The 23121-nt window shown below is 50.4% G+C and overlaps 1 protein-coding gene and 1 long non-coding RNA gene across 5 annotated transcripts in view; one reads left to right on the top strand and one right to left on the bottom strand.

Moving 5' to 3' along the window:
- PTPRN2 (protein tyrosine phosphatase receptor type N2) overlaps window positions 1-4351 on the bottom strand; it is an 809741-nt gene extending 805390 nt beyond the window's left edge. For 3 of the 4 annotated variants that reach the window (XM_045496335.1, XM_045496337.1, XM_045496333.1), the window contains exon 1: window positions 4115-4351. In XM_045496335.1, coding sequence (XP_045352291.1) covers window positions 4115-4208 — 94 coding nt within the window. In that variant the 5' untranslated portion in view covers window positions 4209-4351. The remainder of the gene's footprint in view (window positions 1-4114) is intronic. The other variant, XM_045496336.1, reaches the window with a different exon arrangement.
- Window positions 4352-9235: 4884 nt separating this feature from the next.
- On the top strand, window positions 9236-10465 carry LOC123607723. Its single transcript, XR_006716871.1, has 2 exons — window positions 9236-9367; window positions 9452-10465. It is a non-coding gene; the product is annotated as an uncharacterized LOC123607723 (long non-coding RNA).
- Window positions 10466-23121: the final 12656 nt, after the last annotated feature.

Consider the following 23121-nt stretch of genomic DNA (forward strand, 5'->3'; position numbering starts at 1 on the left):
CCATCTAGTTCACAAAACAAGCCGACTCCTGCTCCTGGCTGCTGTCTCCTCAGTTCCCTGTGGGCTCACTGGTGAATGAAAAACACGTGTGGGCAAATCAGGAAACAAAAAACAAGGGAGGAAAATAAACACTCACCTATCTCAGAGCTAGGTGCACGGGCTAGCTTTGACTTTCGGATTCTCCAAGCCAAATTTTCATGAAAGGTTGACTCTGTCCTTTGGCAAATAAAATTCGTATTTCTTTAGCAAAAGAAGGGCCTTTTATATGATTGCCCTTAAATGTGGGGGCTATTTGAGCAGGCTCACAAACTGGCCTCCCTATAACTAAAAATAGCTTAAAGACAAGCACCTTGCAGTCAAATCAGATTCATATAGTACTGAGCACATGAACAAAAGGATGTCCTGAAATCACAAAGAAAGGCAAAGGGAGGGAGCAAAGGAAAATCCAAAAACAGGACTAGATGAAGAAAACAAAATTACTAAACCATCCTGGACAATGCTGCCTGATGCAGCAATGGTATTTTGACTAGAAACAAAGTTGAATCATATCATGGATGGGGGTGCCATTATTCCCCTCCCTGTTCAGCTCTGATACTAATGTCAAAAATAATGGGAAACTATGTGTCATAAAGGAGCCTTTGGAACCAGAAAGACATGGAGAGAACAGGTGGTGACAGGGCAGGAAGCTAAAGTGATTAAGGGGGAAAGGGTACCCTTGAAGAAAGGGAAAGGTGAGAGACATCCACTGCCATTGGGATGCTGCCAACAGCTGTTGTGAAAATACGGTGGTTTCACGTAATGTGGCTCAGAACAAGGAGATACTAGTACCTTTGTTGACTCTGGTTTTCATTAAGAACTCCTTCACTGACTAAATCTGAACAGGCCCCTGGCTCAGTCAAGGCAGTCTATACAGAAAGAACTGTAAGAGTCATTCTAACCTACAACTTCACGACACTAGCAAGGAGAAGAACTCAGATCTCCTTGAACTGTGTTCTTTAGACAACAACCTGAGCTAAATAAGAAGAATACAAGTGACATGGCTAGGGCCAAAACTAAGATCTCTAGGTGATCGTACATTGTGCATCATTATTTGGAACAATGTGTGACCAAATATCAAACAAGATCCAAATGGTTGAGAAAGAGAAAGATGGCAGCATATACCTTTCATAGGTGACCCCGGTTCTCCCTGCACTTTCTGAAGACTGGGTACTCGAATTCTGAGAATATGGCAGCAGCATTCTGGGGGAGGACAGGGTAGGGATAGAAGGCTGGCGGGCAGGATGTAGGGAGCTTATATAGGTAGACAAGGCTACATGCTATTCCAGATTGGGCCCCCAAATAAGAAGACCACACTTACGCCTCGTTATCTGTAGACACTGCCAAGCAATTTCCAGGTTAGTGCACCTGGAATCCTTGAGCCTGTCTGAGTGATTCTGGGCCCCTAACGCCCCACATAAAGACCATCCACTATCCAGGAGGTGTAAACAGAGGAGAAATGAGGCATCCTTTTTTAATAGGATTCAACTTTCTAGTCGAAATATCATTGCTTTGTCAGGCAGTATTGTCCAGGACAGCGTGGTGATTTTCTTCTCTTCATACCCTTCCATTTTTGGGTTTTCCTTTGCTCCCTCTCTCAGCCACTTCTTCCTTCTGTGACTTAGGCAAAATGCTAGGAACCGGCAATCGTAATGGAAAGAGAGTAGTCCAGGACCAGCCTCCCACTCAGCCCATAGAAACTGCCTTCCCTAGCGCAACATCAGCTGACCCTGGGTCCCCCGGACCTGCAGGGCTGCATCTGGCCAGCTGAGCGAACAGCTCTCACTGGAGGCGATAGGCCTGTAGACGGGTCCACGGCTCAACCCGCATCACCAGTTTGAGGCAAGGTCCTGGAGATCCAGGCAGAGTGGGCCAGGCCCCCAAGCCTTCCCAAGCTTGTCCCTACCTCACAAGGACTATCTGTGCGTGGTGACTTGGAGAGCAGCACGCCGGGATGTGGGCACCGGTCACACCCCTCCACCCCAGGGGCGAGGACCTCCCTTCAAATCACCGGCTGTCCCTCTAACTGGGTCGCGGTCTGCATTAGCCAGGAATCTGGGGAGACTGACCTCTCCGTGCCACCTCTTTGTTCGGGGTTCCAGAAGGGCCAGGCCAGGGGCGGAGGAGGCCAGGTGGCCAAGCGACCCCTCGGCACCGCCCAGGACAGGTTTCTGCCCTCCCTCTGGACACCTAGCAACCCCCTATTATCTGGTCTGCTGCGCTGGGCAATCCGGGCCTTGAAGCTTTAAGGTGAGTCTCCTCCACCGAAGGGCCGGCGCGGAGGGAGGCGCGGAGGGGGGCGCGGGGCCCGGCACGTTTCCTGGGTAAACACGGCGAAAGGCGATCTCACGGAGGCGGACCCCGGCCGCGGAAGGAAAATGTCCGTCTGCCGAGAGGCGGCTGCTGGCGGGGTTCACGTGCTGACCGCGCAGGCAGGAGTCCGAGGCGCGGGTGCGAGGGGCGCCACGGCCGCGGCGCGCCTCCCCGTCGCCCCAGCCCTACAGCCTCACGCACGCACGCACGGGACGCCCCGTCGCCGGGGCCGCCCTGAGCCGGAGTCCTGGGCGGGGAGGAGGGGCGCCCGGGAGGAAACTGAGGCAGGGTGCGAATCCTGCCTGGCCCTGCGGCGAGGACAGAGAGGCACCCGGGGGAGAGCAGGGGCCCCGCGAGGCACCGCGCCCCTCCAGTGAGCGCCCCACCCCCCCGGCATCGCGCCCGGACCCCGCCCCGCACTCACCGAGAAGCCCCTCCCCCCCTGGCGCACCGACAAACCTCCTCTCTGCCCCCCGTCACTCCCTGAGAAGACCCCCCTCACACACCGGGCGGCCCCCCCACCCCCGCCCCCTCACACACCCGGAAGCCCCCCACCCCCGCCCCCTCACACACCGGGCAGCCCCCCCACCCCCGCCCCCTCACACACCCGGAAGCCCCCCACCCCCGCCCCCTTACATACCGGGCAGCCCCCCCGCCCCCGCCCCCTCACACACCCGGAAACCCCCGCCCCCTCACACACCGGGCAGCCCCCCCACCCCCGCCCCCTCACACACCCGGAAGCCCCCCACCCCCGCCCCCTCACACACCGGGCAGCCCCCCCACCCCCGCCCCCTCACACACCCGGAAGCCCCCCACCCCCGCCCCCTCACACACCGGGCAGCCCCCCCACCCCCGCCCCCTCACACACAGGGCAGCCCCCCCACCCCCGCCCCCTCACACACCCGGAAGCCCCCCACCCCCGCCCCCTCACATACCGGGCAGCCCCCCCGCCCCCGCCCCCTCATACACCCGGAAGCCCCCCGCCCCCGCCCCCTCACACAACCGGAAACCCCCCACCCCCGCCCCCTCACACACCGGACAGCCCCCCCCACCCCCGCCCCCCTCACTCACCCGGAAACCCCCACCCCCGCCCCCTCACACACCGGACAGCACCCCCACCCCCGCCCCCTCACACACCCGAGAGCCCCCACGCCCCCCACACACACACCGGGAAGCTCCCCCTGCCCCCTCACACCGGGAAGCCCCCCACCCCCGCCCCCTCACACACCCGGAAGCCCCCACCCCCTCCCCCTCACACACCCGAGAGCCCCCACCCCCGCCCCCTCACACACCCGAGAGCCCCCACCCCCGCCCCCTCACACACCGGGAAGCTCCCCCTGCCCCCTCACACCGGGAAGCCCCCCACCCCCGCCCCCTCACACACCCGGAAACCCCCCCACCCCCTCCCCCTCACACACCGAGAAGCACCCCCCTCCCCCAAACATACCCGGAAGTCCCCCACCCCCGCCCCCTCACTCGCCGCGAAGCCCCCTCCCCCCCACCCACCTCATTCACCGGGAAGCCCTCTCCCCCGCCCCCTCCCAAACCGAGAAGCCTCCCTACCCTCGCCCCCCTCACTCACCGAGAAGCCCCCCTCCCCCAGCCCCTCCCCCTTCCTCGCCGAGAAGCCCCCTCCCCCTGCCCCTCATATTCACCGCGACGCCCCCTCCCCTCGCCCCCAAAATCATCGAGCAACCCCACCCCCGCCCTCTCCCTCCCTCAGGCGCCCTCTCCTCCCTCCCCCGACACCCCCCTCCCCACTCACCGAGAAGCCCCGGAAGCTGCCGGGTGCGGGGCGCGGGCGCGGTGCGCGGCGGCGGCAGCAGCAGCAGCAGCAGGAGCGCGAGCAGCGGCCCCATGTCGGCGGCCGGGCGAGCGGCGCTCAGTCCATGGCGGCGCGGCGGGGGCGGCGGGACCGACTCTGGCGAGCACCGCTCCTCCCCGCGCTGCCCGCGCCCGCCGCCGCTTCAGCACCGGACAGCGCCTCCGGCCCCGCCCACACCCAGGCCCCGCCCCGCCGCGCGCCCGCCGGCCCCGCCCACGGCGCCCCCCACCCCCACCCCCGGCTCGCCCCACCTGCCGGCGCGCGACCGCCCCAGCGCGCCCCCGTCCCATCCTTGTGGCTCCGCCCTCCCCCAGGGGGCTAGGGTGAGCCGAGCGCACCCAGTCCTCGCCCGGCCCGGGGGTCCCGGGTCCCCCGTGGTCGCACTGGCCCGCCCGGGATGTGGCCCTCCCTTTTGGCCAGGCGGGGGAAAGGCCCGACCTTTTTTGCTCAGACCCCGGGCAGGGCGCCCACCCGCGTGGTCCCACGCGGCGTCCGTGAGCACGCGGGGCCGGCGGCCATTGACGTGTGGCTGAGGCCGCCCAGGAGCCGATCGCCGGCTCTTAGTTTTATTTAATTTTAATGTGACCAGACGTGTTGTGGATCCATCAGAAGGGGGCCCAGAGCGGGGGGGGGGGGGGGGGGGGGGGGGTGAAAGTGTGGGAGGTCCTCAGCCTGAGGAAGAGGAAACTGTGGGAGCCCAGCCTGGAAGATCAGCGCCTTCCGAGTTCCGAACTCTACGCGGCGAGATCAGGATCCACGGTGCGGACGCGGCCCTGGTGTCCCTCCCTGGCCACTGTCCAGGGGTCCGCGGGGGGCCTTGGGGACCCTGCGGACCTCTCAGGGAGATTTCTTCCTAAAAAGCAGGGTATGGCTGCAGGGGTCCTGGGCCGGGGGCGTTCGAAGAATCAGAGGGAGCTGTGTGAGAGAGAATGCAGGCTCTGAGCGTGAGTGTGTCCATCCCCTCGGCCCCTCGCCTGCTTCATTCAGCATTGGGCAGTGGCCTGGCCTCACCCCTGTGGGTCCGGCTGCCCTAGATGAAGTCTGGTTCCTGCTGTGCCTGCGCCTGCAGATCTCTCCTTGCTGCGTGGCGCTCATCAGCTATCCTTCCCAAGTCCTCTCCCTCCTGGCCCCTTACCGCCCCGGTGCGGTGGGGCTGGCCTGTGCACACTTTGGGGTAGGGTAGATGGTGAGGGGGCGACAGCTCAGCGCAGGCCATCTACAATTGGAACTGAATATTGGGCCTGATCGCCCTGGCGATCACCTCCTTGCTGATGCCTGTCCTCCCCACCAGGTCCCTCCCTTACCCGGTCCTGCTCAACACCCTCTGTCCCTGTGCCCAAGAAAGTAAGCCCTCCTTGTCTGCCCATCTGTGGGCAAGGAGTTCTGTCACCCAAAGGCCCAGGGAACTGCCCCTCCAGAGAGAGCACTTGTCCACCCTGTGGGGACACAGCAGGAGCAACCATGGTCCTGCTCCACACTTGCCCACAGATCTGCACTTTGTACATGCAGCCCCCCCCCTCCCCCCAGAGGATGGCCAAACAGGTGACCTGGGGTTCTTTACTCATTGTGTGTTCTTAGCACTTAGTATTTGGACCCTGGGTTCACACCACACTGCTGGCCGAGTAGAATTCGATGGTGAGATGATTCATCCACAGACTCTCTGAGGAAGGCCTGAAGACAGCCGTTCCTCTGCTCGATTTCGGCACCCCGCACACCAGCGTGTGTGCATGTAGGGATCCACCTCAGTGAGGGTGCAGGCCAGACAGGGTGCGACAGCACTCATGAGGGCATGAGCACAGGTGAGGCCATCCCGACTACCACAGAGCTGGCTGGTGATAAATTGGGTGACAGAAACAACAGGAAAAGAAAAAAAGTAGGACCTACATGGGCTAGAAGGTAAAGCTTGTACATGACAGGCCCACAGGTGATGCAGAAACATGAGGGCAGGACAGTGCCTGCCATCACTGTGTGATGCCCAGGGACCCGGAGCCAGATACCTAGCCCTATTTCTCTGCTGTCGATGCTGATCACCACACCCTGGCTACAGAGGGAGCCGGCTGTGCCCGCCAGGACGTGGAGGTCACTGGGGCCCTCACAGAGGGCAAGGTCCCTCTCAAGGACCTGGAAGAGCTCCGGGCCCCTCCTGAGGCTGCGTCCTGGAGGACTGTTTACTCGGGGCCATACTGCTCCTTGGCCTTGGTAAACAGGTCTCCCAGAAAGCGCATGAGGTCGCTTCCATTGTTTGCTGGCTCTTGACTAGTCTACTGAGCCTGGGCCTGCTTCACCCCGAGGGCTCTGGCAGAGGCACCAGAAGGACTGCAAGGAAATTACAGTAACAGAAACACTGGAAAGAAGCACAAAACCCACAAAGGTGTGGATGGCTTCACCAGTGCCACAAGATCTCAGCTCTGCTGAAAGGACACAAGCAGCTAAAGGCAGAAAAGGGAACACATGGAAGAGAGGGGGGAAGGCAGGAACATCTGGTTTATGAAGAGCAGGACCAGGTTCCAGAGCCCAGGCTGAGGTAGCCTGGCTTTCTGATCCAAGAGAAGGCTGTGGGGGCACCGAGGTAGTTCGGCTGGTTAAGTGTCCTACTCAATCTTGGCTCAAGTCATGATCTCACAGTTTGTCAGTGCAGACCCTTCTTGGGATTCTCTCTCCCTCTCTCTCTGCCCCTCTCTCCCTCACTCTCTCCATCTCAAAAAAAAAAAAAAAAAAAAAAAAAGACTGGGCATGGCTCTTTCTGGAGCACTGGCCAGACAGATTGTCATGACAGGAATCCCCAGTGAATGGCCCAGACACACAAGGAGGTGTGTCCTTGTGTGTCATGTGGGACTGCACATGTGTGTGCACAGGTATCTTCATGTATGACTGCACCGTGTGGAAGTATATGTGTATGTATTCGTGTATGCTGTGTGCATGAGCCTGTGTGTAAGAATGTTTGGTGCTATAGAAGGCACGTGTATACATCTGTCTGCTGTGTGTATAGCACCCAAACACTACAAAACATGCTTATTCCCTGAGCCCCTTAGATAAGTGTCTCCTACACGTATTTACGCTTTAGGCCATTCACTTACGACCTTACTTGATTCACTATTGTCACACTTACTCATATTCATGATACGCACCCATAGCGTGCCAAGGTCTGGTCTGTATGTGATGCAATCTTACATCCACAGAAGAGCATACTTGGTCAACCTCATCCAAGGAGATTTTCAAGGTCAGGCACAGCCCTTGAGCCTTATCTTTCTCCGAGGACGTCCTGTGAGGCTGAGTAGGTGAGTGGGGTGGAACTCCCAGGAAAGACGCAAGACGTGGGGTCAGAAGGTCAGGGCTCAGTTCTGATGCAGTACATGCCAGCTCTGTGGCCTTGAATGTTGTGGAGCAGTGACAGACCAAACTCTTGGCCAACCTGACGGTTTTGACTGCATCATTCGGTGCTCTGGGAAACATCGGGGCTGACATGGCAGAACTGTGACACCTAACAGACCAGAAAGTATTCATGATGGGGTGGCTGGGCTGTATGGAGGAGGCGGCCAGCTGTAGGGGGTCCGATGGCATGGGGAGAGCCAGAGGAAGTTGCCTCGCGATGTCAACAGCGCCCTGAGCACTGCTTCGCACTCCCCTTCAGGCGGGAGCTGCGTGCTCAGCATGCCAGGTTGGAAATGCTCACTGGGCTCCCACTCGATCAGCAATAGTTTTCTCAAGGAGGAGAGATTTGGGATGAGATTCAGGGTCAGCACAGACAGCTTTTGCACACTCTGTGTGAACAGGGGCACTTGAATATGTGGTCATGAGCATCCTCAAATTGTTAGACAAACAATTTGGCCCTGGCTGAATGTCATCGGAATTATTGACTAAAACAGTCAAAACTGCCAGATTGGCCATTTTTAATTGGCTATTTTTCATCATTTAAACACAGCTGCCTGGGTGTCTCTTTGAACAGTGACCCGGGGTGTGAGTCACCTGATGGTCCGGTTCCACCTGAGAAGCAAGCACGCTGCCAGGCCCCAGAGAGGTCTGTGTAGGCCAGGAGCGAACCGCCTCTACCCCGTGGCTGCAGATAAGGCAGCCCCAGCACTTGGTCACCGAGAAACCACCTGCCACTCCTTGAGGTCTTGTTCCAAGGGCACCAGCTTCCTCCCACCTCTGCGGCACAACTAGACAGTGACAGCCCCAGAGAGAGAGAGAGGGAGACTGCATCCCTAATATGGTTCCTGGACCCCCACACTTGGAAGAATTAGGCTGAGTGTGTTGGATGCTGTGTTATTGGCCTTTTGCCAGTCATCAGAGGCCAAGGGGGCAGGAGGGTGCAGCTGACCCTGCACGGTGTGGAGCTGTTGTCCGCAGGCACTGCTCCCCTATGGCCAGCAGCACCCCTGTTTGTGGGCCTTCTCCCCTCAAAACATATGTCTGTCAAGATGCGCCACCAGGTACAGACTTGGGCTTGAACAAGCCCAGGCAGATCCTCTATCCCGGAACGTGGGTCATGGGAGTGAATGTGCCAAAAATGTTCGGTGCTGGTCCCTGGGTATGACCCTTCCTGAGGACAGGTGCCACTCCCTGCCCTGCATCTCTGTCTTCCTTGGCTTGGCAGGCTTCCTGCCTCCTAGGCAGCCCTTTGCTTTGCCAGGTTTGTCGATGCCTCAGTCACTCTGTTCACAGGCTTGCAGACAAATCGCAGGCTTTTAAGTCAACTGGCCCCGGATTCTTTATTACTAATAAACAGTCATGAACTGTTAATAATGAGAGAAATGCCTAACTTTATAAAGCACTGGCAAGGTGCCAGACAATGATTGCAGCGATGGATGGGCACTGGTATCCCTGTTCTACAAGTGAGGGGACCAAGGTGAGGAGATTCAAACCATCTTTCCAAGATCCTATAGCCAGTTTAAGCAGCAGAATCAGGATTCAAAGCCATGGTGTCGCTGCAGAGTCCCAACATCCCACAATTGCCAGTCCTCCCTGGTTCACCATCCCAGTTTGGTGAGAAAGCTCTAGAAGCCAGTCCTTGTCATGTCTCCAGAGCAGGGGTCAGCTTGCTCAACAGGCTGTTGCTGGTTGCTGTTTAGAGTGGTGATGCCAGAGGTATTTGGCACAATTAAATCGGCGTTGTTTCTTTCACTTAGAGTCAGAAGGAGGTATACATCAGGGAAAACCTGAAGACGTGCCTTTCGTGTACTTCACCAAAAGGTAAACCTCACACAAAGTCACACTCTCCCAACAAGCTGGCTTATCAGTCTTGAAAGATATTCATATCCTATGGTGCTTTCCCAGAATGTTCTAGATGGACAAGTGGTACAAGGACCAGGCTGAAAGTCTCCTGGCAAAGCCGCAGAAAAAGATGAAGCCAACCTTGGGCACTGCCTTACCCCCTCCTATCTGGGACACCCCCTACTATCATCTGCTTTCCCCCAGGTTATCAGCCAGCATTCATGCCCCTGGACCCACAGGGACCACCGTGCCAAAGAAAAGGCCTGCCCTGCCGAGAACCAAGTCCTTCAGACCAAGGCTGCAAACAGCCTCAGCCTCCTGTCAGTTAGTTCTCTGAACAGCTCTGCTGTGGGCAAGGTTGCAAGCCAACCATCTGCAATCCGATGTGTCTTAGATGTGCCAACTTGAGTGGCCACTTTCAATCAGAGTAACCAAGAATGTTGCCATTTGGATTTCAGAACTCAAGTTCCCACAAAGCAAGACTCCATTCATTCATTTGCAATAAGAGAGCCTCCTCATTTATAATTTATGTTTCAACCTGAGGATTATAGAGGACCCAACAAGCCTCAATTAATTAAACTATAGATCCCTTTGGAAAGGCAAGTATCTCTCTGACCAAATGGAGCAGAGCTAAGACCACAGGGGATGGTAGATTAGTTCCAAATCAGAATTCAGATGATTTTTATTGGCAGATCCAAACCAACACAGCCTGACATCTGATTTGGACTCTAATTCCCAACAGGCAACTTCTGAAAACCGAGTAGCTGTGAGGATGGGAAAGAGAGGAAATCCCAATTTGAATGCCATGCACTCATACAACACTTTAAGATATTAATAATGCCTCCCCCGAGTACCACCTTAGTGCCCTCACCGTGTGTAAACTATCAGTGGGTAAGCTTCATTACACAGCTACCACCTACTCAGCAAAATGCTGTGTGCATAAGAGGAATGTCGAGAAATATTCTCTGAAATAAGGAAAAGGGAAATATTCAGAGGTGCTTCATATCTATCTGATACCTCACTAATGTGAGATGAGTGTTATTATCCAGATTTTAGAAATAAAGTGATACTCTGAGAGTTTTCATAACCTGCCCCAGCCTCACAGAGGCTACACCAAAATGTGAAGCCAGATTTAATCTTAAAGCCACACAGAATGTCCCAAAGGGTTTATCACAGAACTCCAGAACTGAGATGCTCCTCGTGTAGAAACTTGTAGATGAGACCAGGGTCTTGTCAAAGGGCCACAAGAATAAACTCGAAAACAGCTCCTACAAAGGCTCCCAAAGACAGGGAAATCTGAGCATTAACAAAATGAGTGCAATGGATTAAAATTCACCAGACTTATAAAAATGTACTGTTCATAATAAAACTAAGAGAATATTAGTAGTCTTCAATAGTTTCTAGGGCATTAATTCATTCTTCTAAAAATTGGAAAATAAAGAATCAAAGCATTTATCCTGACTTTTCTGCATGAATAACATTTCAGGATGATTTTTGAAGGAAAGTTCTTCTTTGCAGAAAAAGTCCGGGTGACCAAAACAAAAGTGACAGAAAATTTTGCAATTCCTAGTAAAATAATAGATCCAGATAACAATAATCAAATGTTGATAATTAAAAGTAGAGGAGAAGATGGACTTAACAGATATAGTCAGAACATTCCATCTAAAACAGAATACACATTTTTTTTCAAGTGCACATGGAACATTCTCCAGAATAGATCATAAAACCAGTGTCAATGAATTTAAAAAGACCAAAGTCGTACCATGCATCTTTTCTGACCACAACACTATGAAAGTAGAAATCAGCCACAGGAAAAAATCTGGAAAGAACAAAATATATGGAGGTTAAATAACATCTACTCAACAATGAATGGGTCAACCAAGAAATAAAAGAAATGAAAAATTACATGGAAACAAATGAAAATGAAAACAAAATGGTCTAAAATCTTTGGGATGCAGCAAAAAGGGTTCTAAGAGGGAAGTTTATAGCAATACAGGCCTACCTCAAGAAGCAAGAAAAATCTCATATAAACAACATAAACTTACACTTAAAGGAACTAGAAAAAGAAAAAAAAAAAAAAGAGAAACAACCCAAAATCACCAGAAGGAAGGAAATAATAAAGATTAGAGAATAAACCTAGTAGAAACTAAAAAACAGGGGTGCTTGGGTGGCTCAGTCACTCGAGCATCTGACCCTTAATTTTGGCTTGGGTCATGATTCCAGGGTTACAGGATCGAGCCCTGCATCAGGATTCTCTCTTTCTCCCTTAGCCCCTCCCCTGATCACACATGTTCTCTCTCCCAGTATAATAAAAAATAAAAATAAACTAAAAAACAAATAGAACAGATCAACAAAACCAGTAACTGGTTCTGTGATAAGACTAACAAAATTAATAACCCTCTAGCCAGATTAAAGAGAAAGAGGGAGGGAGAGAGAATTCAAATAAAAATCACAAATGGAAAAGGAGAAATAACAACCAACACCACAGAAATACAAATGCTTGTAATAGATTATTATGAAAAAATTATATGCCAACAAATTGGACAACCTAGAAGAAATATACAAATTCCTAGAAACATATAACCTACCAAAACTGAAGCAGGAAGAAATAGAAAATGTGAACAGACTGATAACCAGCAATGAAATTGAATAAGTAATCAAAAAACTCCCAACAAACAAAAGTCCAGGGTCAGATGGCTTCATAGGCGAATTCTACCAAACATTTAAAGAAGAGTTAATACCTATTCTTCTCAAACTACTCCAAAAAATAGAAGAGGAAGGAAAACTTCCAAATTCATTCTCTGAGATCAGCATTACCCTAATACCAAAACCAGATAAAGACACCACAAAAAAGGAAAACTACAAGCCAATAGCTCTGATGAACATAGATGCAAAAATCCTCAACAAAATACTGGCAGACCAAATCCAGCAATACATATAAAAAAATCATTCACCACGATCAAGAGGGATTTATTCCTGGGACACATGGGTGGTTCAATATTCACAAATTAATCAATGTGATACATCACCTCGATAAGAGAAAGGATAAAAATAATATAATCATTTAAATAGATGCAGAAAAAGCATTTGACAAAGTACAACATTCATTCATGATAAAAACCCTCAACAAAGGTCAACATAATAAAGGCCATATATGAAAAAACCACAGCTAACACCATCCTCAGTGGGGAAAAACTGAGAGCTTTTCCCCTAAGGTCAGGAACAAGACAAGGATGTCCACTCTCACCACTTTTATTCAACATACATACTGCATACTACTGCCACAGCTATCAACAACAAAAAGAAATAAAAGGCATCCAAATTGATAAGGAAGAAGTAAAACCTGCACTATTTGCAGATGACATGATGCTCTATATAGAAAACCTGAAAGACTGCACCAAAACACTACTAGAACTGATAAATGAGTTCAGTAAAATCAATACATGGAGATCTGTTGTATATATTTACACTAATAATGAAACAACAGAAAAAGAAACTAAGAAAACAATCCCATTTGCAATTGCACCAAAAATAATAAAATACCCAGGAATAAACTTCACCAAAGAGATGAAAGATCCATATCTGAAAACTTTAAAACACTGATGAAAGAAATTGAAGACAACCCAAAGAAACGGAAAGACATTCCATGCTCACGGGCTGGAAGAACAAATATTGTTAAAATGTCTATACTACCCAAAGCAATCTACACATTTAATCCCTATTGAAATACCAACAGCGTTTTCCACAAAACTAGAGCAATCCTAAGATATGGAACCACATAAGACCCCGAATAGCCAGAGCAACCTTGAAAAAGAAAAGCAAAGCTGGAGGCATCACAATCCCAGACTTCAAGTTATATCACAAAGCTGTATTGATCAAAACAGTATGGTACTCACACTAAAATAGGCACATAGATGAATGGATCAGAATAGAAAACCCAGAAATAAGCGCACAATTATCAGGTCAATTAATCTTCAACAAAGCAGGAAAGAACATCCAATGGGAAAAAAGCAGTCTCTTCAACACATACTATTGGGAAAACCGGAGAGCTACATGCAAAAGAGTGAAACTGGACTACTTTCTTTCACCATAGACAAAAATAAACTCAAAATGGATTAAAGACCTAAATGTGGGACCTGAAACCATAAAAATCCTTGAAGAGAGCACAGGCAGTAATTTCTGACATTGGCTGTAGCAACACTTTTCTAATATGTCTCCTGAGACAAGGGAAACAAAAGCAAAAATAAACTATTGGGACTACATCAAAATAGAAAAGCTTCTGCACAGCAAAGGAAACAATCAAAAAACTAAAAGACAATCTATAGAATGGGAGAAGATATTTGCAAATGACATATCTAATAAAGGGCTACTATCCAAAATGTAAAAAGAACTGATACAACTCAACACCCAAAAAACAAATAACCCAATTTAAAAATGGACAGAAGATAGACAGGAACAGACATTTTTCCAAAGAAGACATCCAGATGGCCAACAGACACATGGAAACATGCTCAACATCACTCACCATCAGGGAAATGCAAGTCAAAACCACAATGAGATATCACCTCACACCTGTCAGAATGGCTAAAATAAAACACACAAGAAATAACAAGTATTGACAAGGATGTGGAGAAAAATGAATCTTCATGCACTGTTGGTGGAAATGCAAACTGGCGCAACCACTGTGGAACAGTATGGAGGTTACTCAAAAAATTAAAAATAGAACTACCTACCATCCAGTAATTTCACTACTGGGTAGTTACCCAAAGAACACAAAAACACCCATTCAAAGGGATACATACACCCTTGTTTATTGCAGCATTATTTACAGTAGCCAAATTATGGAAGCAGCCCAAGTGTCCATCAACTAATGAATGGATAAAGAAGTGGTATATATACAATGGAATATTACTCAGCCATTAAAAATTATGATATCTTGCCATTTGCAACAACATGGATGGAACTAGAGAGTGTAATGCTAAGTGAAATGTCAGTTAGAGAATGACCAATACCATCCGATTTCACTCAAATGTGGAATTAAACAAAACAAATGAGCAAAGGAAAAAAAAATAAAGAGACAAACCAAGAAACAAACTCTTAACTACAGAGAACACACTGATGGTTACTAGAGGTGGGTGGGGAAACAGGTGATGGATATTAAGGAGTGCATTTTTACTGATGAGCACTGTGTAATATATAGAATTGTTGAATCACTATACTGTACACTCAAAACTAATATAACACTGTATGTTAACTGTACTGGAATTAAAATTTAAAACCTTCAAAAAAAATGGGGGGAGGGGTAGGACATCATCAATACAGCAACAGAGTTTTCTAGTGTCTTACCTCAAAAGAAAACAGATTTTGAAAATCGCCCACAGAAAAGACAGCCTCTGCGGAAGTCCAGGAGTCTAATGGAGTCTAATGGAGGATTTTGTTGGAGCACATACTACTACTACTGATGAGGATGAGGATGATGATGATGATGATGATGATAATTCAAGACTGGGTGCATTGTAAAGGGGAAGACCGTTTCATGTCACCCCACCCCCAAGGCAGCACAGCACAGGGTCAAGAGTCCTTCTTGATCCCTCCCTTCTCCTATGGGGTAGAGGCGGGCAGTGAAAGCCTGTGAGTGAGCATCCGGCTTCCCCAGCTGTGTAGGAGGTAGGGGTACCTGAAGGCCTGCCAATGAGCCTTTGGGGTCACCTTGCCTGTTGATTCCCCCCAGATGACCCACGGGTACCCCTATTGCCCCATTCATCACCCACACACCTCCCAACCCCATGACCAGCTCCTTGTGTGTGCCCCCACAGAAGCAAGCTTCTGCAGATGGTTGGTGAGCCTGTGCAGAAAAGCCAGCCAGACTTTTTTGTTTTTGTTTTTTTAATGTTTATTTATTTTTGAGAGAGCAAGCGGGAGCAGGATGGGGCAGAAAGAGAGGAGACACAGAATCTGAAGCAGGCTCCAGGCTCCAAGCTGTCAACACAGAGCCCCACGCAGGGCCCAAACCCACGAATTTTGTGAGATCATGACCTGAGTCGAAGTCAGATGCTTAACCGACTAAGCCACCCAGGCACCCCAGAAAAGCCAGCCAGACTTTGAGACCAGGAGAAACCACACAAACTTGAGAAATTCAGCACTTGACCAGAGAAAGCAAAAGGGAGGCTGTCAGCAGCTGGCCCATTTCTGCAGGACATTTAAGAATTCCTTCTCAGGGCACCTGGATGGCTCAGTCAGTTAAGCATCCGACTCTTGGTGTCAGCTCAGGTCATGATCTCAGGGTTCGTGGGTTCAAGTCCTGTGTCAGGCTCTGCATTGACAGTGTGGAGCCTGCTTGGGATTCTCTGTTTCTCCCTCTCTCTCTGCCCCTCCCTCACTCTCTCAAAATAAATAAATAAACTTAAAAAACAAAAAAAAGGAATTCCTTCTCAAGAGAACACAAGTGTGGATCAGCCTTATTTAGCCACAGAGAAGGTCTGAGAAAACCTCAAACTCCCTCACAGCCCTTGTGGTTACTAACTGATCCTGATAATTCTAGGACCAAACTAGACAGGCAGCTTCTAAAATACTTGGCTTATTTAAGCAAAATAACTCTGGGTCTAGCAAACTTGGAACTTCACGACGACATCAAGGCCTCTCTCCCAATCCTAATGAATCACCAGATACACAGAGCCTGGGGCTTCAGGAAGGATGCAGATATCACCAGCATGTGTTCTTGCAACTTTCCTTCCTTCTCCCAGAGAACTGTAGCCATTCTCCAGTCACAGGCCTGAGAAAGGCAGATGCTAACACTTCTCAGGGACAAAGAGCAGTGACTGTGGGCTAATGCTCACCCTTTGCAAGCCAGAATGTCACTATGGTCTGTCACCATGGGCCCCCAAACACACCTCATGCCTTTCCCCTGGTGTCTGAGTGTACCCTAGGATGTCAGCCTCAGTAATGTGAGGTATAGATTAGTCCCTGACCATGGAATGAAGTATGGAAGAAACGAGAAAGTCTTTAAGCTCCCCGTCCCTACAAAGATATTAAATTCAAACCAATACTATGGATGAGCAAGCTGGTATATTAAATTTTTTTTTTTCAACGTTTATTTATTTTTGGGACAGAGAGAGACAGAGCATGAACGGGGGAGGGGCAGAGAGAGAGGGAGACACAGAATCGGAAACAGGCTCCAGGCTCTGAGCCATCAGCCCAGAGCCCGACGCGGGGCTCGAACTCACAGACCGCGAGATCGTGACCTGGCTGAAGTCGGACGCTTAACCGACTGCGCCACCCAGGCGCCCCGCAAGCTGGTATATTAATAAAACTGAATACCACTCAACAATAAGGAATGAACCACAAGGGCACCTGGGTGGCTCAGTCAGTTAAGCATCTGACTTCCCCTCAGGTCATGATCTCGCAGTTCGTGGGTTCGAGCCCCACATCAGGCTCTGTGCTGACAGCTCAGAGCCTGGAGCCTGCTTTGGATTCTGTATCTCCCTCTCTCTGCCCCTTCCCTGCTCATACTCTGTCTCTCAACAATAAATAAATGCTAAAAAAACAAACAAAAAAAAAAATGGAAGAAGCCAGACACAGAAGAGTACCTGTGTGATTTCATTTCATGAAGTTTATAAACCAGCAACACACCCCCCTGGTGATGGAAATCTGAACAGTCGGCTACTTCCTACAAAAGTGAGGGCAGGAGAGAACTTTCTAGGGTGATGGAAATGTTCTAATCTTAATTGGGGTATTATGGGCTATTTGGTTAAATATACTTTTTAAAACTCATCAAACTATATACTTAAGATCAGTGAGTTTTATTACATGTAAGATATTAAGTTTTGTTTTTAAATGTTTATTTTTGAGCACACACACAAGCCGGGGAGGGGCAGAGAGCAAGAGAGAGAATCCCAAGCAGGCTCCGCACTGTCAGCACACAGCCCGATTCAGGGCTCAATCTCACAAACCTTGACCTGAGCTGAAACCAAGAGTCGGATGCTTAACCGACTGAGCTACCCAGGTGCCCCAAGTTATTCAGTTTTTTTAAAAATGGGAATTTCTCTGGAACTTCAGAGATCTGTACTCCTGTCAAAGATTTGAACAACGCCGGGTATTGACTTCCATCACATGGCCTTTACCGCAGCATGGCCTGCATAAGAAGGCAGAAGCGTCTTGGAGAAGTCACGACCATGGCAAAAATGTAAGAAGATACCAGGCCTGGGATTGAACTCGGCAGCTGTCACTCCCGAGTCCTGCTACAGCCAGAGCTCACGACAGGACCAACCAAGGAAGGGGGCAAGCATGACCCTGAATTGGGAGGGCCCTGCGTATGGCACGGAAGTTCTGGGGACATGTGGGACCTAGCGCAGCACCACTGCCAAGAAGGAAGAGTAGTCCCGGGCGCCTGGTTGGCTCAGTCAGTTGAGTGTCTGACTACTGACTTCGGCTCAGGTCATGATCTCACGGCTGGGGAGACGGAACCCCACCTCGGCCTCTGCACTAACAACGCGAGCCTGCTTAGGATTCTCTCCCCCCACCCCCCAGCTCTGCCCTGCCCTGTGTACAGTCTCTCTCAAAATAAACAAACATAAAAAAATAAATAAAATAAAAAGAAGAGTGGTCTTCGGGAACTCTCAGGATTGGGAGGTGTGCATTCTTCCATTTCCTGGATAGACCTGCAAGCTGCCAATTTTGTGAGGCCCCAAATCGAAAGCTTTTCCAACTACAGGGCAAGCTGCTTTGCCATTTGTCATAAAGCAGGGCCAAAGTTTCCATACAGATGGGGCCTGTACTCTCCTGTAGAAAAGTGTTAACACAGGGTGAGCTCCTGGATTTTGAAGCATGAGCAGGCACTTTGCGGCATTTTCTTCTTGAGAAAATTATCTTGGCTTGCTACAGACCCTTAGAAATGAACACTTGGGTTACCTCAGCAGAAGACCCCCACCAAATGTCCAGGGGGATGTGGAATGGGAGGCAAGAAGGGGGAGTCACAGAGCTCCAGCCACCAACCAGCACTGGCCCCAGGCCATTTCCCCTCGTGTTCCTTTCCCGTCTCTGTGGTGTACATTTTATGCATTTCAGCTCATTTCCCGGTCCCATCCTGTCACCCACTACTGAACACAGCTGTGCTATTTAATGACATGAGTACCAATGGGACTGCAGATCACGGACTACACCCAGGCAGCCCTACAGGAGGATCAGAAACTCACTCCAGGAGGGTCTCCCTGCTGGGAATGGTTGTGTTGTGTTGTGTTGTGTTGTGTTGTGTTGTGTTGTGTTGTGTTGTTGGCCAGGAGGCTCTGCTGTATCCCATGTGTACTGAACGGAAAAGCACTTGTGGGCAGGTGCTCCAGAATGGAAGTGTGAGCTTTTCGAGGGAAGTTGCCCAACATCTGAGTTTCCTACACTTGCATGAGTTTTGGTGGAAGATGGGGTCAGTATGCTTGCTGTGGCTGCTGCAACGGGAATGACCACAAACTTTGGGGTTTCACACAACACAAACTCATTCTCTCAGTTCTGGAGGCCAGCAGTCCACGGCCTCACTGGCATAAACAAAGGCTTTGTGGGGTCACACTCTCTCTGAAGCCTCAGTGGGAGGATTCGTGCGTGCCTTCTCCAGCTTCTGGCAGCTGCCTGCAGTTCAAGGCTCCCAGCCACATCCCTCCAGTCTCCACCTCTGTGGTCAAATCTGCCTTCTGTGCGTGTGACCAATCAGCCCCCGGCTCCCTGATAAGGACGCTTGTGATGGCACCAGGGTCCGCCGGATAAAGCAGGGTAACATCCCCTGACTCAAGATCCTAAACTTCATCACACCTGCAAAATCTATTTTTCCATATAAGGTAATACTGACAGATTCCAGGGATTATAACATACATCTAAGTAATATACAGATATATAGACATATATATTTATTTAAGTAATCTCTATACTCATCGTGGGGCTCAAACTCATGGCCCCAAGATCAAGAGTGCATGCTCCACCAACTGAGCCAGCCAGGTGCACCTATAACAAATATTTTGGGGGGCCATTACCCAGACTACCACAGGGTCCCTCAGTGAGCATGCATCCCACATGCCATGTTTGTCTCAGAAAAATCTCGTAAAATGATCTACCCTAGAGACTTATCAACATGGGCTTTTGGCAAGACGGGAGAATGTGCATTTGAGTGGAAACAATCATCCATAAAACTCATTTTCTTCCACAAGGAGAGCAAGAGCTACCACTTAGTGTTAAGTCCACTTGGGGGTGATCAGCGTGGGCTGCTGTGCAGACAGGGCCAGCACGCGCCGTGAGGTGTGATGCTCACGGGACGCCCGTGGAGCTGGGGTAAACACTGCCTCAGCTGAACCTGGAGAGGCCGTGGTGTTCAGTCCGTTCTATCGTGAGAGTTGATTTACGGGCAAGAATTGGAAGCCTGACTCATGTTTTCTTTCGTACGCCTGTCCTTGCCACGCCCGTCTGTCTATCTGTCCGTCCGTCTGGGAGGCAGGAGATTCAGAACCCTTTTGAAACCGTTCTGCATGTGCTTCTCAAATACATTTGTTACATTTGCTGTGTCACCAGTGGAAGGAGCTTCATGTGCCATGAGTGACAGAGGCTGAAGAGATGTCCCCAAGGGACACAGGACTCCCTGTCAGATGCTGGTGCCAGGAATCTAAAGAAATGTAAATCAGGAAATTTCCCTTCCTAGAAAAAATACCAAAAAAAAGGCTGCAACATGACAGAAAAGCCACCTATTACAACCCATTAGCAGCAGAATTAAGACATCTCTGCTGAAATTAATCCTTCGGGAATATCCTTTATTTTAGAAAGAAGCGTGGTTCAGTCACAAGTTAGCTATAAAAGATGCCAGAACATCCATGAGAACCTGGGCCTGTGAGAGGCAGCCACAGAGACCTCAGGAAGCATGTGCTCCTGGACACGTGTACAGGACGTGCTCCACGTGGGACCAGGCAGGCTGAACCCTAGCCCGCCATGCACGGCCGCTCTCTGCTCCAGGAGCACAGGGAATGAGAGGCCTTCACTAGACTGACACTTAGCGTGACCCGTTGTCCAAAGCCAATGCCGTGTGCCCTGCCCCCAGTTCTCAGTTCTCATGCAAAGAACAAACCACCAGTTAGCCATCAGTGGTCCCAAAGGGGCACTGCATTTTACATGGAATATTTTCAAACTAAAAAAGGTGGTATAGCCTTCCTCCTCGTTTTCTTATTATTCAGTTCTGAGGGTTACCTCGAGAAATAGTTCTCACCTTAGAAACAATTTATAGTTTAAATGTTTTGTGCTAGGACAGTTTTTAAAGAGTCACCCTTCTCCACAGCTCTGCAGTTAGCAAAGGGCTGACTAGTCTGCTAGAGACAGTCCCGTAACAAGGGCCTTGTTTCTAAGGTGGGCAGGGGCCCGCTGGGTGGTGGCGGCACTAGACAGGCCTCAGGAAGTGGGAGCCCTTAGTGTTGGGCCCACGTGGAGCCCCCACCCCTGCCCTGTGGCGGGTTTCATGCCACCAAGCTAGCACTGTATGGCTAATGATGCAGTGGCACCAACCATGACCAACTTGGTCACACCATGTCTCCGCTGTTTGGTGCCTCATCCCTGGAGGGCGCTTTTGTTAGACGTGCTGTGGAACCTTCCTGCGTGTTTTGCCTACACTACTGACCCGGCTGACCACCCAGGACACTAGCTCAGGCCATTCACTGGCCATGAGGGATCCAGACCAATGTGTATGAACAACAGTGACCGCCCAGGCTTACCTCTCGATCCGCAGCACACTTTAAAACCCCCGTGCCCAGCCCCTTCTTGCTCACACGGCCTGATTCAGCATGATGCCCTAGCTGGCGGCCTCCAGCAGGGTGTCCAGATAGCAGGATTTCTTCGGAACTGTGACAGAAGATGAGAAGATTAATAGGACTTTGGGGAAAAACTATATAGATTTTTGTTCATTTCAGATGAATGCCAAATGTCCCTGATATTCTTTTCCAAGGATGGAAAAGATGTTTGCCCATTCAGAAACCATCCACTCCGAGTCCGGGGCCAGGTTGGCCTGCGTGAGCAGAGATGTCACGGCTGCTAAACCTCGTCTTCCAGGCTCTATTTGGCTTTGTGGGAGCCAAGCCATGAGCTGAAGGCAAGGAGATGGCTCCGCCCACCTATTTTCCTCAGCTCTTCCCTGTGGCACCTGTTTCCATCACTCCTGTTGGATGTGATGTCATGCTTCACTTGCTGGCTCAGGAGGGTGGGGCTGTTTCTGAGGCCTCCATGTGGCCTTCTGCACAACCATGTCCTCATAGGCCAGCGGGCCAGTCTCCATTTATTACCTGGAACCCAGGGCCGTCCCACACCCGTGTCAGCTCACACCCAGGGTCTTTACAATGTTCCGGGATCACCTTTTCCCAGAGCCCCAGGATCTCTGGTCATAGGCCCCTTTGGGGACAGAATTACATACACTTCCTTCTTTTGGGGTACCTGGCCTCTTGGTAACTCACAGCTCAGGTCTGGAACCCGGACAAAAGAATGAGAATTCTCACTGGGGCCACTTGACTTCCTTGGATGGTAGAGACTGACCAGACTCCTTACTGCCCATCTACTGTGGGACGCTGCATTCCAGAGCCCTCTCCGACTCTCCTGGGCTGGGACAAGACCTCTGGCCTTGTCTTCTTTTCGATTATTGCCTCCACCCGTCTGACGTTCACTTCCCGCCAGCTGGTTGTCTTGGTCAGGGCCCTATAATCTCATGGCTGTTAAAGAGCTTAGTTCCATAACGGCCTATCTCACCATCAGCCTGTGCCCAGGGTAGACATCTGGCTTCAGTGAGCAATGTCCTCCCACGGAACGTAGCCCTGCAGTGGGTTTTGTGGCCCTGTGTAGAGCCCGCACCAGCACATGCACCTCTCTGAGCCTCCTTCCACGGTTTGCACAGGGGTTCTGGCATCTTCACTCTGTGGGGCCATCACTTCCTCCACGCACCTGGGAGCTGGCCTAGTGGAGCGTTCACAGCTGGAGAGATCCGTGTCTGAATGCTCCCAAGTGGAAAACACATCCTTTGCCAAAGATGTGTATGCTCTCTCTTCCTCACAGCTGATTAAATTTTCGTTAAATATTGAATACAAAAGAATATAACACGTATAAGGTTATGAACAGTAAAATGAGCACGCAAATACCTGCTTCCAGTTTATTTCTACTGTAACCTCTGAAGAATCTCACACACCCTCCCAACTTTCCCTCCCATACTGTGTTCTGAATTTTGTTATCTTCCCTTGCTTATTGACATATTATCAATACATGTTAATAATAGTATATTGAGATGTTGTGTGAACATAGGCAATAGAGTGTTCAGTTTTACATGTTTTTAAACTTTCCAGAAAGAAATCACACTGTTTTTCCATGACTTGCTCTTTTCCTCAACATCACGCTCCCTGAGGTGCCGTCCGCCGTGTCCTGCCATCCCCATGGAGCAGGAGCAACGGCTGCCCCACCCCCAGAAGGGAGTCGGCGCTATTTCCACCCGGCTGCTGCAGACACTGGAGCTCCGAGGGTCCTCGTGCTTGTGCACAGGAACTTCTCCAGGGTGTATGCCCAGAGGAGGATTTTATGAACTATTTTGGCCCAATAAAAACTGAATTATGTTTTTTCACAAATTGGATTATTTTTCCCATCAAGACTGACACGAGATAAAAGAGAAAAACCTGACTATTCGGAAAACTCATGTATAAATTTAAAAAACTAATTAACCTCTTCCCACAAAGAAAACACTGAGC

The sequence above is a fragment of the Leopardus geoffroyi genome, chromosome A2, assembly GCF_018350155.1.
Source record: "Leopardus geoffroyi isolate Oge1 chromosome A2, O.geoffroyi_Oge1_pat1.0, whole genome shotgun sequence".
Classification (NCBI taxonomy): domain Eukaryota; kingdom Metazoa; phylum Chordata; class Mammalia; order Carnivora; family Felidae; genus Leopardus; species Leopardus geoffroyi.